Below are 15,990 nucleotides of genomic sequence, written 5' to 3'. Positions count from 1 at the left end.
CTAGATCAGGTTGCTCAGAGCCTTGTCCAGCCTCACCTTCAATATCTCCATTAGTGAGGCCTCAACCACCTCCCTGGGCAACCTCTTGCAGTGTTCCAGCAGCCTCCTGGTGCAGAACTTGTTCCTCACATCCAATCTCAATATCTGCTCTGCTCTCATTTCAAACCATTGTCCCTTGTCCTGTCCCTGCAGGCCTTTGGGAGCAGTCCCTCTGCAGCCTTCTTGTAGCCCCTTCAGGGACTGGAAGGCTGCTCTGAGGTCTCCCTGGAGCCTTCTCTTCTCCAGTCTCTCAGGCATGAGAAGAACTGAGGGGTTTGTTAAAAAGAATAATTCTGTGCAAAGAGAAATACTTTGGAGTGTTAAAATTAGAAGAGAAACAAAGAGAAGAGAGGCTCATTTGAAGTCCTTTTAAGGTGTTACTATTGAGTTTGGGTTTTCATGTCATTGATGTATCCAGATCACTTTAATGGCTTTATGCACTCAGTTCACATTGTTTGAACAAAAAAACCCAACCAAACCCCCACAGCAACAAACAAACAACCAAAAAGGACTTTGTCATTTGGCCTTCCTGAAAAAAATAAAATAAATGGAATTTTTCTTCACTTTTAAACGAAAAAGATAAGAACTTCTTGATCCTGGGTTATTAAATTTTCATTGAGCAGGAAGAAATGGATTTGAAGCACAGACTCAGAGGGAGTTATAACAGAAGGAGAAGACAGGACAAGTGTTTTGCTGGCCTTCATTGTGAAAACTATTAAAAAGTATTTAATTTCTTTTTTTTCTTCTTCTGTCTCTCTGCCATATTATCCCTTTAGAAAAGCAAACTGTTCCCATTACTTTTCTGTCCATCTTTCAGAGCACTGATAGTGCTCCCAGCCTTCTGCTGCTTCTTTTGTGCTGGGGAGAGAAAGGCAAATCTAGAAACTTTGTTGTCAATAACACAGAGCAGCTGCTCTGGAATACAAACCCATGAGTTAAAGAACCTGGCCTGGGTCAGTACCCATTTGGGCTCCCCAGATCAAGAGAGACAGGGAGCTGCTGGAGAGAGTCCAGTGGGGGCTGTGAGGATGATGCAGGGGCCGTGAGGATGATGAAGGGGCTGTGAGGATGATGAAGGGGCTGGAGCATTCCTGCTGTGAAGAAAGACTGAGAGCCCTGGGGCTGTTTAGTGTGGAGAGGAGAAGGCTGAGAGGGGATCTGATCAATGTCCATATATACGTGAGGGCTGGGTGTCAGGGTGAGGGTGCCAGGCTCTTTTCAGTGGTGCCCAGTGACAGGACAAGAACAACAGGCACAAGCTGGAACCCAGGAGATTCCACCTCAACATGAGGAGAAACTTCTTCACTGTGAGGGTGCTGGAGGCCTGGAGCAGGCTGCCCAGAGAGGTTGTGGAGTCTCCTTCTCTGGAGTCTTTCAAAGCCAACCTGGACATGTTGCTGTGTGGTCTGCCCCAGGTGATCTTGCTTTTGCACAGGGGTTGGCCTCAGTAATCTCTGGAGGTCCCATTCCAACCCCTACCATTCTGTGATTCTGTGATTTATCCCACAGAAACACAGGATTAAATCTGCAGATTTGTAGAGGAAGAGCTGGTGACTTAAAACGTTTTTTGGCACCAAACCACCACCCAAATCCACAGAGCTGTGTCTGCAGCAGCAGCAGTGAGCTTCATTGGGTGGGGAACTATCCTGTGTCTTAACAAATTACATTGGAAAATGGTTTGGAAAGATCTTCCCTCTCAGTGAGATTGCTATAAAGTATGTGCAGGGTTTGAGCAGCTGCTGGAATCAATTCTCCCCTTTCACTTAGCACCACAATGTAGGTGCTGCAAGTGCTGCACGGAAGGGTTCTGCTCTGCCCCAGCCCTGGTGACAAAGCCAGCCACAAGGCAGCTCTTGCTTTTGAGTTCCCACCAAGAAGGGAACAAGGGGCAATGGCTTCAAACTAGAGCAGAGCAGATTGAGATTGGAGGATGTGAGGAACAAGTTCTGCACCAGGAGGCTGCTGGAACACTGCAACAGGCTGCCCAGGGAGGTGGTTGTGGCCCCATCCACATTGAAGGTGAGGCTGGACAAGGCTCTGAGCAACCTGATCTCTAGTGGAGGATGTCCCTGCTGAGTGCAGGGGGTTGGACTGGATGAGTTTTAGAGGTCCCTTCCAACCCAGACCATTCTATCACCACAGCTCCTCCATCTGCTCCAAGGCTGCTGCCCACCAATGCTGCCAGAGTGTTTGCTTTTTGTTTCTGACCCCCTTGGCAGTGAGCTGGATCCTCAGCTCCCTGGTGTGCCACAGCCCTGCTGAATTCAAATCTGCAGAGTTCAGAGAACTGTGGAATGCTCTGGGTGGGAAGGGACCTTTGAAAGTCATCCAGTCCAGGCCCTGCAGTGAGCAGAGACATCTGTTAACATCTCCTTAACTGGGCAGGTTGCTCAGACCACATTCAACCTGACCTTGAATGTTTCTAAACATGAGGCATCTACAGCCTCTTTGGGCAACCTGTGCCCCTCTTTTATCACTCTCATGGTAAAAGATTTCTTCCTTCTCTCTAGCCTCAGTCTCCCCTCTTTTAGTTTAAAACAGTTACAACTTCTCCTAATGCAGCAGACTTTGCTAGAACTTCTGTCTCCATCTTCCTTACAACCCTCTTCAAGTGCTGAAAGCCAACATGAAGGTCTTCCTGGAGCCTTCTCTAGGCTGAACTGCCCCAACTCCCTCAGCCTGTCCCCACAGGAGAGGTGCTCCAGCCCTCTGATCATCTTGGAGACCCTCCTCTGGACCCACTCCAACAAGTCCATGTCCTTGCTGTGCTGAGGTCTCCAGAGCTGCACAAGGCAGCTCAGATGCAGTCTCAGCAGAGCAGAGTAGAGGGGCAGAATCCCCTGCCTTGTGCTGTGGTCACACTGCCTTGGATGCAGCCCAGGACACACTTGGCCCTCTGGGCTGTGAATGCACATTGCCCAGCAGATCTGGGGAGGCTCTCCTGCCCCTCTACCCTGCCATGGGTAGACCACACCTGGAATACTGCACCCACTTTTGGGCTCTCCAGTTCAAGAGAGACAGAGACCTGCTGGAGAGAGTTCAACAGAGGCTATAAGGATGATTGGAGAACTGGAACATCTCTGCTGTGAAGAAAGGCTGAGTGCCCTGGGGCTGTTTAGTCTGGAGAAGAGAAGGCTGAGAGGAGACCTTATCAATGTCTATAAATATCTGAGGGGTGGGTGCTGGGATGAAGGTACCAGGATGGTTTTTGTGGTGCCCAGTCATAGGACAAGGAACAACAGGTACAAGCTGGAACCCAGAAGGTTCCACCTCAACATGAGGAGAAACTTCTTTATTGTGAGGGTGCTGAAGGCCTGGAGCAGGCTGCCCAGAGAGGTTGTGGAGTCTTCTCTGGAGACTTTCAAAACCTGCCTGGGCATTGTGATCCTGGCCAAGCTGCTGTGGGTGCCCTGCTTTAGCAAGGGGATTGGACTGGATGATCCCCAGAGGTCCCTTCCAACCCCTGACATTCTGTGATTCTGCGATCATCAGCTCATGTCCAGCTTCTCATCCACCAGTCCCCCCATGCTCTTCTTGGCAGGGCCACTTTCAATCCCTTCATCCTCCAGGCAGAGGATACCTTATACACCAGAACACCTCCATCTATAACCAGGCTGCAAGGCAGGGAAATTGCTGGGGGTGCTGCACTCACACAGCCCCTGTGCCAGGCTGCTGTGCAGCAGGTGAGGTGCCTGCCTGGGTGCTGTGCTGCCTCTCTCTGTGCCACACAGCACTGGTGAGGGTGGCTGTAGGAGCTGCTTGCAGGGAGCAGTGCTGTCTAAAGGCAGAAGGTGGTTCATGTTCTCCTCACACAAACACAGGAGCTTCCTGCAGCCCCTTGGCTCTCAGCTGGGAATACATCTGCCTGGCAGCCTCTCTGTGCACAAACTGCAACAGCCTGAAGAAAGGCATGGAGGCAACCCAACCTCTGATCTTAGGTGGAAGGGTTTTCCCTTTTTTTTTCATGGAATTCTCCATCTTTGAGGGGAAAAAAAAATAGGTGCCAGAGCCATGAAGAGTCTTTCATGCCAGAGGTGGGCTGATAACCTTGCTGTTGCTCTGGGAAAGCTGGGGTCCTTTCCAGGCTTTAAAATGAAATTTGATCTCTCCAAAGTGAGAAAATTCCAGCAGGTTGGAGCAGTGTGCTCGAACTGATCTGCTGGCCTGAGAAGCAGAGCTTGTGCAGCAGCTTGCCAGTGAGGATGGCAGCTTCAAGCAGTTCAGTCCAGGGCTGGTGACTGCTGCAGGCTCAGGAACTTCAGCAGAATTACTGCCAACAGCACACACTCAGTCACAGCACAGTAGGGGTTGGAAGGGACCTCTGAAGATCATTGAGTCCAAGCCTTCTGCCACAGCAGGACCACCTAGAGCAGGTCACAGGAACACATCCAGGCAGCCCTTGAAAGTCTGTACGGATGGAGACTCCACCACCTCTCTGGGCAGCCTGCTCCAGGGCTCTCTCCCCCTTGAATTAAGAAGTTCCTTTTCATGTTTAGGTTCATTTCCCATGGTCAAGTTCATGCCCACTGCCTCCTGTCCTGTCACTGGGGACCACTGGGAAGAGTCTGGCCCAGAGTCTTCAACTCTGTAGTCCTTAGAGGCATCCAGCCTCAAACCATAACAGTAGGCGACCCCCCTCAGCCTCCTCCTCTCCAGGCTAACCAGCCTCAGCTCTCTCAGCCTGTCCTCATATGAGAGATGCTCCAGGCCCTTCAGCACCTCAGTGGCCCTGTGCTGGGCTCTCTCCAGTAGTTCTTTGTCTTTCTGGAGCTGGGGTGTCCAGAACTGGACCCAGCAGTCCCAGCCCATGGGAAGATTTGGCCACATAGAATCATAGAATCAGTCAGGGTTGGAAGGGACCACAAGGCTCATCCAGTTCCAACCCCCCTGCCATGGGCAGGGACACCTCACACTACAGCAGGCTGGCCACAGCCTCATCCAGCCTGGCTGCAAACACCTCCAGGGATGGGGCCTCAACCACCTCCCTGCACAACCCATTCCAGGCTCTCACCACTCTCATGGAGAAGAACTTCTTCCTCACATCCAGTCTGAATCTCCCCACTTCCAGCTTTATTCCATTCCCCCCAGTCCTATCACTCCCTGATAGCCTCAAAAGTCCCTCCCCAGCTTTCTTGGAGCCCCCTTCAGATCCTGGAAGGCCACAAGAAGGTCTCCTCAGAGCCTTCTCTTCTCCAGACTGAACAGCCCCAACTCTCTCAGTCTGTCCCCATAGCAGAGCAGCTCCAGCCCTCTGCTCATCCTGGTGCCCTTCTCTGGACACCTTCCCCCATGTCCATATCCCTCTTGTAACAGAGGCTCCAGAACTGGATGCAGTACTCCAGGTGGGGTCTCAGCAGAGTGGAGCAGAGGGGGAGAATCACCTCCCTGGCCCTGCTGGCCACACTTCTCCTGCTGCAGCCCAGGCTCTGGTTGGTTCTCTGGGCTGCAAGTGCTCACTGCTGGCTCCTGTTGAGCTTCTCATCCCCCAGCACCCCCAAGTCCCTCTCCTCAGGGCTGCTCTCCAGCCAGTCCCTGCCCAGCCTGGATTTGTGCTTGGGTTTGCCTTGACCCAGCTGCAGGACCTTGCCCTTGGTCTTGTTGAACCTCCTGAGGTTGTCCTGGGCCCAGCTCTGCAGCCTGTCCAGGTCCCTCTGGATGGATCCCTTCCCTCCAGCCTGTCTGCTGCACCACACAGCTTGGTGTCATCAGCAAACCTGCTGAGGGTGCACTCAATGCCTCTGTCCATGGCACCAACAAAGATGTTGAACAAGACTGGTCCCAGGACTGAGCCCTGATTTAGGCTGTAAGAAGGGAGTGCAGCTTGGCTGGTGGAGTTTAAGGGAAAGGTTCTCCTTTGGTGGTTTGGTTGGGTTTTTTTTTTGTAAATATCTCATTTTGCTCTTCACACCACTGGTCTTGGATCAAATGAACATTTTCCTGTAAGCAGAAGAGCACTGGGTTCATGCTATTCATTATCTTGTCAGGAAACAATGAGAATAATTGGAAGTGGATCTGTTGTGGAAGGCTTTTTTTTTTTGCTTCTTTAATTGGGAAGCAGACAGCAGAGTTGTGATCATGACCTGCTGGCTCTGCTGCAAGCACTGCAATATTTACAGCCTCAGCTGAGGAGAGGGAAAGGAGGTTGCAATGTTTGGTTACCAGGGAGGTAGCTGTGTGCTGGCAGCAGAGAAATGAGGAGGAATTGTATGATCCAGCAAAACAGCATCACAAAACACTGCTGGGCTGGCATGGGCCCTGTCAAGGCCAGAGTGTGGCTGGCACTGGTGCTGAGGGGCTCCCTGGGCCTTGCATCCTAGATCTGAAGTAAGAAACCAAGAGGTTTAGCCCTGGATGGTGAGCACCACCTGTGCTCTGGCTTGGGTCAGCCACACAACACCCTGCATTGGATACAAACCTGCCTGAGGGCCATGCCCAGAGAGCTGTAGGGAATGGAGTCACCTCCAGCTGGCAGCTGGGCACCAGAGGTGTTCCCAGGGCTCAGCACTGTGCCACTTCTCCTCAATGTCTTTAGCAATGACCTGGGTGAGGGGATTGAGGCACCCTCAGGCAGTCTGCAGATGACACCAAGCTGGGCAGCAGTTGGTCTGCTGGAGGGCAGGGAGGCTCTACAGAGGGACCTGGCCAGGCTGGATCCATGGCTGAGGCCAATGGGATGAGGTCCAACAAGGCCAAGGGCTGGGTCCTGGCCTGGGGTCACAACAACCCCAGGAAGGCTCCAGGCTGGGGGCTGAGTGCCTGGAAACTGCCTGGGGAAAAAGGACCTGGGGGTGCTGGTTGCCAGCAGCTGAAGCTGAGCCAGGGAGTGCCCAGGTGGGCAAGAAGGTCACCAGAGCCTGGCCTGGATCAGCAATGGTGTGGGCAGCAGGAGCAGGGCAGGGATTGTCCCCCTGGCCACACCTCAAAACCCAGGTTCAATTTTGGACCCTTAATCCAAGAAGGAGCAGGTCCAGAGAAGGACAATGAAGCTAGGGAGGGGTCTGGAGAACAGGGCTGGGGAGGAGCAGCAGAGGGACTGGTGGTGTTTAGTGTGGAGAAGGCTGAGAGGAGACCTCATTGCTGTCTCCAGCTCCCTGAAAGGAGGTTGGAGTGAGGTAGGGGTTGGGTTCTTCCAAATAACAAGTTATAGGATGAGAGGAAACTGAGAGGCTGCCCCAGGGGAGGTTTAGGTTGGATATGAGGAACAATTTCTTTCCCCTGAGGGTTGTCAGGGCCTGGCCCAGGCTGCCCAGGGCAGTGGTGCAGTCCCCATCTTTGGAAGGGTTTCAAAACCATGGAGATGTGGTGCTGAGAGCCATGGTTCAGTGGTGCCCTGGCAGTGCTGGGGTAATGGTTGGGCTTGATGCTCCTGCAGGTCTTCTCCAATATTAACTCTTCTCTGGCTCTGGTTCTCTCCATACTTCTTAACTGAACTGGGATAATTTCACACAAAGAGAAGGTTGCATGAACTTTCCAGTGGCTGCAAGCTGTCCAAGGTGGCAAGGCTTTAGCCATTTTCTATCCTGGGCTGTCTGTGGCCTTGCTTCTCTTTTCTTAGTTCAGGAAAAATTATCCAACTGTTTCTAAGAACAAGATGAGGACCACAATTCCTCTTCTGCCCACATGTTATGAGTTGGCTTTGCTGGTTTGGTGAGGAGCCTGCTGTGCCCCTGTGTAAGAGAAGGGCCTTGGCACTTCCTGAGGGAGGCTTTGCCTTTTTCTCAGGCTTCTATCTTCTGTTGCTCCAAGTAGCAAAAAAAAAAAAAAAAAAAAACCAGAGAAGTGAAAAGAAAAGAAAAAAGGCCCAAGTTTGGCCAGCCCATTAAAAACCCAAAGAGCTCACACAAACCCAACAGAACCTGCTTGGAATTGGTTGGCTTTGATGTCCTGAGCACACTGCAGTCTGGGTGAACACTAAGCAGCAGCCAGGTTGCAATGGAAGGCTCAGTGCCACTTAGACTGGGAGCACTGGGAGGGGAGATGCTCCTCCAGCCTGCTCCAGCCATGACAGGGAGATGGACAGTGTCAGCATGAGAGCATGGAGAGCAAGGGGTGGAGAGGGGCTGTGTGGTGGGGAAGGAGGGAGCAGAAGGACCAGGACAGGGCTGGTGCAAGGACATTTGGAGAAGGAGGAAGGAGGAAATTGTGAGGGTAAGGCTGTGTGGAGGTTTGGTGTGGGAGACAGGAGCTGGCTTTTGCCTGCCTGAAGCTGAAGGCACTGTGAGGCTCAGAGAAGACAGAAATGGTGCTTCCAGCAGGCACAGTGAATTAAGAAGGGTTCAATGTAACAAGCAGAGAGGGGGGCAGGAGTCAGAGAGGCAAACCCAAGAGAGAGCAGAGCTGCTCTATGATAGACTGAGAGAGTTGGGGCTGTTCAGTCTGGAGAGGAGAAGGCTCCCAGGAGACCTTCTTGTGGCCATCCAGGATCTGAAGGGGGCTCCAAGAAAGCTGGGGAGGGACTTTGGAGGGTGTTGGGTAGTGATGGGACTGGGGGGGATGGAGCAAAACTAGAAATGGGTAGATTCAGATTGGAAGTTAGGAAGAAATTCTCCCCCATGAGGGTGGTGAGAGACTGGCACAGGTTGCCCAGGGAGGTGGTGGAAGCCTCATCCCTGGAGGTTTTTGCAGCCAGGCTGGATGTGGCTGTGAGCAACCTGCTGTGGTGTGAGGTGTCCCTGCCCATGGCAGGGGGGCTGGAACTGGATGAGCCTTGAGGTCCCTTCCCACCCTGACTATGATTCCATGGGGTCTTGGGTGCTGGGAGCAGGTGAGAAGTGGGCAAGCACAGCCTGTGCCACACAGTCAGGTTGTGTTTGACACCACCCTGCAGAGCACCCAAATGGTGATGTGCTTGGGGCCTGAGGGACCCACATAGCTCAGACTGGGGGTGCATTCAGTAATGTTTCTAATCACTTAGATCCTTTTAGATCCTTTGGTGGTGGAAACCAGAGCACAGCCTGTGGGGAAGCCATTAATCCTATCTGCCAGAGGAGGGTGGGATCAGTTAGCAGTAAATAAACCACAGAGGGCACACATGGAACAAGGAGGACAAAGCCAAATACTCATTTACCAAGCAGGATTCATCCCCAGAGCTGAATGAAGCAGGAGGTCTTGGTGGGAAAAAGCCACCACAGATGTGTGTGCAGCTCCAGCCTGTCAAAACCCTGTGCAGAGGGTGGCCAAACACAGCCTCAGCCCTGGCATTTGTGTCTCAAAACTTCTCAGTGCCATGCTTGAAGCAGGTTCTTGTAGGTCATTTTTCATTTATATTGCAACAGCCTCCAAAAGTGCTTGCCAGACACAGAACACATCTGGAACTCTTGCTTTAAAAAGCTTCCATTCTGAAAAAAGAAATGTAAAAATCAATGATTAAAAAATTAAAAGGTGAAGAATTGGCCAGAGTTTCATAGAATATAGAATTGATCAGGCTGCAAGGGACCCTCAAAGGTCATCACATCCAACCCCCCTGCAGGGAGCAGAGACATCCCCATCTAGAACAGACTGGAGTCTTCTCCAGGCTCAACAGCCCCAACTCTCTCAGCCTGTCCCTAAAAGGGAGGTGCTCCAACCCTCTGATGACCTTTGTGGCCTCTTCTGGACCCTCTCCAGCAGGTCCATGTCCTTCCTGTGTTGAGAACTCCAGAGCTGGACACAGCCCTGCAGGTGAGGTCTCACCAAAGCAGAGTGGCAGAATCACCTTTCTCCATCTGCTGCTTTGGATGCAGCCCAGGCTGCCCTTGGCCTTCTGTGCTGCCAGTGCCCACTGCTGGCTCCTGTCCAGCTTCTCACCCACCAGCCCTCCTGAGTCTTTTTCTATAGTGCTGCTCTCAATATCATCAGCCCTAGCCTGGACTGGCACTGAGGGTTGCCCCAGCTTTGCCCCAGCATTGAACCTCATGAGCTTCTCCTGATCCCACTTCTCCAGCCCGTCCAGGTCCCTCTGCATGGCATCCTGTCCCTCACTCATGTCAGTCCCAGCCCTCAGCTGCCAGCTTGCTGCTGGTAGACTTGCCCTGAGTTTCTGTTGCTGTGTTTGAGCACTGCAGGCTGTGAAACGCTGCCTGCTGTGCCTCATGGGATGCCAACAGGTGTCCTGCATGGGCTGGGCAGGCTGGGCAGGGCAGCTGCCAGCTCCCTGTGCTTGCAGATGTAACATCCATGGCAGATCCCCTCTGTGCCCTGCTTGCATGCAGGCTGCATGGCTCTGCACACACTGCTGCTTGGGATGGGAGCCAGCAGCAGGGTTGGTTAGGGCTGCAAAAGCCTTGACTTACAGAGCAGGAGATGCAAGTGCCACAGCACAGGGCCTTGTGCTGCATTGCTGGAGCTGTGCAGCAGTTACCAGAGCAGGGGAGGTACAAACTCAGCTAACACATGGTGAGAAAATCCTTCCTCTCACTGCATGTCACCTGGGGTTTATCTGAGCACTGCACACTGGGGAGGCCAAGCCACAAATCCTGGGGTCAGTTTTGGGTCCCTCACTCCAAGAAGGACATTGAGGGCCTGGAGCAGGTTCAGAGAAGGGCAGCAAAGCTGGAGAGGGGTCTGGAGAATAGGGCTAGGGAGGAGCAGCTGAGAGATCTCAAGAAGAGGAGGCTGAGGAGAGACCTCATTGCTCTCTACAAGTCCCTGAAAGGAGGCTGGAGCCAGGTGGGACTGGTCTCTTCTCCCTAGCATCAGGTGATAGCAGAGGAAATGGCCTGAAATTGTACCAGGGGAGGCTTAGGTTGCAGATGAGGAAACATTTCTTGCTGCAAGAGTGGTCAGGGATTGGCACAGGCTGCCCAGGGAGGTGGTGGAGTCCCCATCCCCGGAGGTGTTCAAGAACTGTGTGGCCATGGCACTTGGGGTCATGGTGATGTGGAGTTGAAGGTTGCACTTGGATGGAAGGTTGGATCATTGGATCTTGGAGATCTTTTCCAAACCAAACAACTCTGTGATTCTCTGATGATCCAGCTGCAGAAACTTCACTCCCTGGTTCTCTGCTTTTTGCTGCTGCCACCGTTCCTCCCGAGCTCCTGTCCCGTGCTGGGGTGGCTGCAGGCAGGGCACTGCCCTTGGTACAATCACATTTGAATTGCAGCTGCAGAACCTCTGTGAAATCATTTAATAAAATGTTGTGAGCAAATAGCAGAGATGATGTGGTTAGGATTTGATTGCTGTTAGTTTACTGATTGATTAAACATGCAGACAGAGCCTCTGCTTTGACTGGTGAGGCAAACACCCTGCACACACCCCCGGGGGGAGGTTCTCCCTTTGCTATTTTAGGTGACTTGGGACTGCAAAAGGATTAACTGAGAAAGCAGTGGAGGTTGGCACACAGAGATGTGGCATTTTGGGTGGCTTAAAAATCCCACAACCCCAGCATGGTGGGGATGGAAAGGACCTCTGGAGCTCATCCAGTCCAAGCCCTGCTCAAGCAGGGCACCCACAGCAGCTTGCCCAGGAGCACAATGCCCAGAGGGGGTTGGAAGCTCTCCACACAAGGACACTCCACAACCTCTCTGGCCAGCCTGCTCCAGGCCTCCAGCACCCTCACACCAAACAACTTTCTCCTCCTCTTCACATGCAGCCTCCTGGCTTCCACTTTGTGCCCCTTGTTGCCCCTTGTGCTGTCCCTGAGCACCACTGAGCAGAGTCTGGCCCCAGCCTCTTGCCCCCCACAGCTCCTTTAGCTCTTGCTGAGCATTGCTCAGCTCCCCTCTGGGGCTGCTCTTCTGCAGGCTCTCAGCCCCAGGGCTCTCAGCCTTTGCTCCTCACAGAGCTGCTCCAGGCCCCTCAGCAGCTTTGCAGCCTCCCCTGGACTCTCTCCAGCACTTCTCTGTCTCTCTTGAGCTGGGAAGCCTAGAACTGGACCCAGCACTCCAGATGAAGCCTCCGTAAGGCAGAGCAGAGGGGCAGGAGAACCTCCCTTGCCCTGCTGGCCACACTCTTCTCCATGCACCCCAGGACCCCATTGGCCTTCTTGGCCACCAGGGCACATTGCTGCCTCATGGGGAACTTGTCCCCCCCCAGCACTCCCAGATCCCCCCTCCCCTGTCCTGCTGCAGGAGGTTGTTCCTCCCCAGGGCCAGGACCCTGCACTTGTCCTTGGTGAACTCCATGAGGTTCCCTCTGCCCAACTCTGCAGCCTGTGCAGGTCTGGCTGAATGGCAGCACAGCCTGAGGGCTGTCAGCCACTGCTCCCAATTAGGTACCAGCAGCAAACTGGCTGAGAGGCCTCTCCATACTCTCCTGGCACAGGTGGCAGTGTGAGTTTATGCTCTCTGATGGTGTTGCTCTCAGGTGGTGGTGGTGGGAATTTACTGTTCCATAATGGAAGGGACCCATCAGTGTAAAGGGTAAAAGTTGATTAAGAAAGATTTTGGCCTTGATTGGTGGCAGCTCCTGGGTTTGGGGACAGAGAGTCATAGAATCACAGAACTGTTTTGGTTGGAAAAGACATCCAAGATCAGTGAGTCCTTGGAAGTGGAGACAGAAAATTGCTGTCACTGCTGCTGAACATGTGCCGTGATTTGCAGAGGGCAGCCCAGGTGAGCAGCAGTGATTACTCCAGGAGGTGAGCAGTGTGGTTTCTAACAGCAGCAGCAAGATTTGTGTTGTAAAAGAGAGAAGGCTGCCTGGAGAGGAGGAGCAACCAGAGTTTGTTCTGCCTTTCCTGCCAGAAGCTCAGACACAGTCATGGACAAGAGTTTGTTGCTGTTTATTGCCCTGAGTTCCTGATCAGTCTGTCTCTCCCCAGATCTTTGCTCATCATTCAGCCTTTCTCCTTTCTCTTGCTCTCTTGTTCAGTATTCCTGTGGGAATTCTGTCTGCTGGCCAAGTCAGAGGCCATGCATGAGTCAGCAGCACTCAGGAGGCACAGGGGACAGCAGCCTGTCCTCCGCCGGCAGCGCGGAGCTGAAGGAGCCCGGCTGGGCTGGATGCCGTTGCTGCTCATCTCTCCCTCCTGGACAAGGACCACCAGGCATCAGGATATGGTCCTGTGCCCCTCCCTGGGAGCTGGGATGGAGGATCCCCAGGGTGGGGAGGCTCTGCCTGGGTAGAGGCACTCAATGGGGATGACAACAGGGCTGCTGTGGATGATAAGGGGGTTACTGACAGGGCTGCAGTTGTAGATGAGGGAATCCAATGTGATCTAGGCAGAAGAGTGGTGAGAGGTTGATGGTGAGACCACCCCAGCTTCCACCACACCTCACAGCCATCCTTCCCCAAGTGGAAAATGCTGGGGAAATCCAAGGGAAGGTGGGGGAAAAGGGTGGAGAAGGAGCCTTGCTCCATTCTCAGCAAGTTAAATTTTGTAATGGACATCCTGGCCCGCAGCAGGGAGGTTGGAGCAGATATCTCTGAGGTCCCTTCCAACCTGAGCCATTCTAGGACTCCTCTTTCTACCTCCTGGCAGGGAGCTTGGAGCAGGTATCTCTGAGGTCCCTTCCAACCTGAGTCATTCTTCTTGTGCAAATCCCCAGCAGCTGGGACCTGAGCTGTGCCAAACAGTCACTGTAGGGTTAAATATTGCTGAAGAAGGAGATCTGCTGAAAGACCAGAATCGACCAATTCATGTTTGGGGGCAATAATTCCTGAAGAAAGACAGCCCAGAGCATTGTCTGCCTGGTGGGGAGAGAGTGGTCAGGAGAGCCCTTTTAATTCAGCTTTTACCCGTGAGAATGATTCCCAGGAGGACCCTTGCAATAAAATCTGCTTGGTTCTGGGAGAATAGAAAGCAATTGAATAAAAAGCCTCCATTTCCACTTGTATTTATTCAGTCTGGGAAATTCAGTGGGCTGCAGCATTAGTATCAGCAGGGGATTCCTTGCTCCTAGCGTTAAATTACTGTCATAATCGCTCAATTATTTCTTCCTTGTACTGTTTAAAATAAAAATCCATCACATTCTCTCTGGGTTTTTTTATTTTTTTTCTTTTCCCCTTCCTTTCCTTCCTCCCCCCCCCCCCCCCCCACAACATTTATTAGGTTGAGTGTTTAGGAAAATCAATTATATTCAGTCAGGCATGAATTGATGAATGTTCTTGTAATAATTGTCAGTTGTTAAACTGAATGTTCTTTCTCTTCCCACCCCCACCCCCCCTCCACCCCAACCCCTCCCCACCCCAACTCCTTTTCATTTCCTTCAGAGGGCAGAGGTGGCTCAGAGAGAGGCAGAGACCTTAAGGGAGCAGCTCTCCTCGGCTAACAAATCTCTCCAGCTTGCTACGCAGATCCAGAAGGCTCCTGATGTGGTGAGAGAAAATATTTACTGACTCTTACAGGTTCCTGACACCCCTGCAGCAGGGCTCCTCACTTTGTGCTCACAGCTAGAAAAATCTCTGCTTGGAGCCATATTTTAGTTGGACTGCAAAGGTGTTCCTTTGGGCTCCTTCTGAGGGGGTTGGTGGCTGCAGAAGAGGGAAGGACAGAGGTCATCTGGCCATGGTGATCCCTAGCTCTCCATGACTGCTGGCACTGGTGATCCCTAGCTCTCCATGGCTGCTGGCCCAGGTGATCCCTAGCTCTCCATGGCTGCTGGCCCAGGTGATCCCTAGCTCTCCATGGCTGCTGGCCCAGGTGATCCCTAGCTCTCCATGACTGCTGGCCCAGGTGATCCCTAGCTCTCCATGGCTGCTGGCCCAGGTGATCCCTAGCTCTCCATGACTGCTGGCCCAGGAGATCCCTAGCTCTCCATGGCTGCTGGCCCAGGTGATCCCTAGCTCTCCATGGCTGCTGGCCCAGGTGATCCCTAGCTCTCCATGACTGCTGGCCCAGGTGATCCCTAGCTCTCCATGGCTGCTGGCCCAGGTGATCCCTAGCTCTCCATGACTGCTGGCACAGGTGATCCCTAGCTCTCCATGACTGCTGGCCCAGGTGATCCCTAGCTCTCCATGGCTGCTGGCACAGGTAATCCCTAGCTCTCCATGGCTGCTGGCCCAGGAGATCCCTAGCTCTCCATGGCTGCTGGCCCAGGTGATCCCTAGCTCTCCATGACTACTGGCCCAGGTGATCCCTAGCTCTCCATGGCTGCTGGCCCAGGTGATCCCTAGCTCTCCATGGCTGCTGGCACAGGTGATCCCTAGCTCTCCATGACTGCTGGCCCAGGTGATCCCTAGCTCTCCATGACTGCTGGCCCAGGTGATCCCTAGCTCTCCATGGCTGCTGGCACAGGTGATCCCTAGCTCTCCATGACTGCTGGCCCAGGTGATCCCTAGCTCTCCATGGCTGCTGGCACAGGTGACAGCAGCAGCTCTCAAATATTTCACCTTGCTCACAACACTCAGCAGAGGGAAAAATAAAGGCAGCAAAGTGGTGTAACAAAGAGTGACCTGGAGGGCCATAAGCATGTGCCAGCCTGGAGGGCACAGCAGAGGGAAGGAGCCTCAAAGGGGACCAGTTTTGCCCAGAGCTGGTTGCATTAGTGAGGACCTGCTGCTTGGCCCTTCCTGGGTCATCCTGTTCTTGGATGAGGGGCAATGGCTCTGAGCTGGAGGAAGGGAGATTGAGACTGGAGATCGGGAAGAAATTCTTGACAGTGAGACACTGGCACAGGCTGCCCAGGGAGGTTGTGGATGCTCCTCCCTGGAGGTGTTGAAGGCCAGGCTGGATGAGGCCTTGAGCAACCTGAGCAGGTGGGAGGTGTCCCTGCCCATGGCAGGGGGTTGGAACTGGATGATCTCTAAGGTCCCTTCCAATCCAAACCCATTCTGTGATCATTCCAGCTCTAACCAGAGACCTACACCTGTAAATCCACTAAAAGAAGCTTAGAAGCCTGAAAAGTCATCCTGTTCTCCTCACACATCTCTGTGTGTTTCTAAATAAAGCAGCCCCTGGTGCCTGGGGAAGTTGGCAGCAGCAGCTCTGCTGGCCAGAGCGTGCAGCTCTGAGTGCAGCCAACAGAGTCAAGCCAGGTGAGCAGGTGGGCAGACACAGCTTGGAGTCATTAAGGTTGGAAAAGAACTCAGAGG

The 15,990-nt window shown here is 53.1% G+C and overlaps 1 protein-coding gene across 6 annotated transcripts in view; it reads left to right on the top strand.

Annotated features, from left to right (window-relative positions):
• The window catches only part of CUX1 (cut like homeobox 1), a 384,575-nt gene that overhangs the window by 245,885 nt on the left and 122,700 nt on the right, over positions 1-15,990 (top strand). For all 6 annotated transcript variants that reach the window (XM_054394426.1, XM_054394425.1, XM_054394427.1 and 3 more), the window contains one exon: positions 14,170-14,274. In XM_054394426.1, the coding sequence (XP_054250401.1) occupies positions 14,170-14,274 (105 nt within the window). The remainder of the gene's footprint in view (positions 1-14,169; positions 14,275-15,990) is intronic.

Source organism: Indicator indicator, chromosome 30, assembly GCF_027791375.1.
Source record: "Indicator indicator isolate 239-I01 chromosome 30, UM_Iind_1.1, whole genome shotgun sequence".
In the NCBI taxonomy this organism is placed as follows: domain Eukaryota; kingdom Metazoa; phylum Chordata; class Aves; order Piciformes; family Indicatoridae; genus Indicator; species Indicator indicator.
The sequence above is the reverse complement of the archived record's forward strand: the minus strand, read 5'-3'. Positions and strand labels throughout refer to the sequence as shown.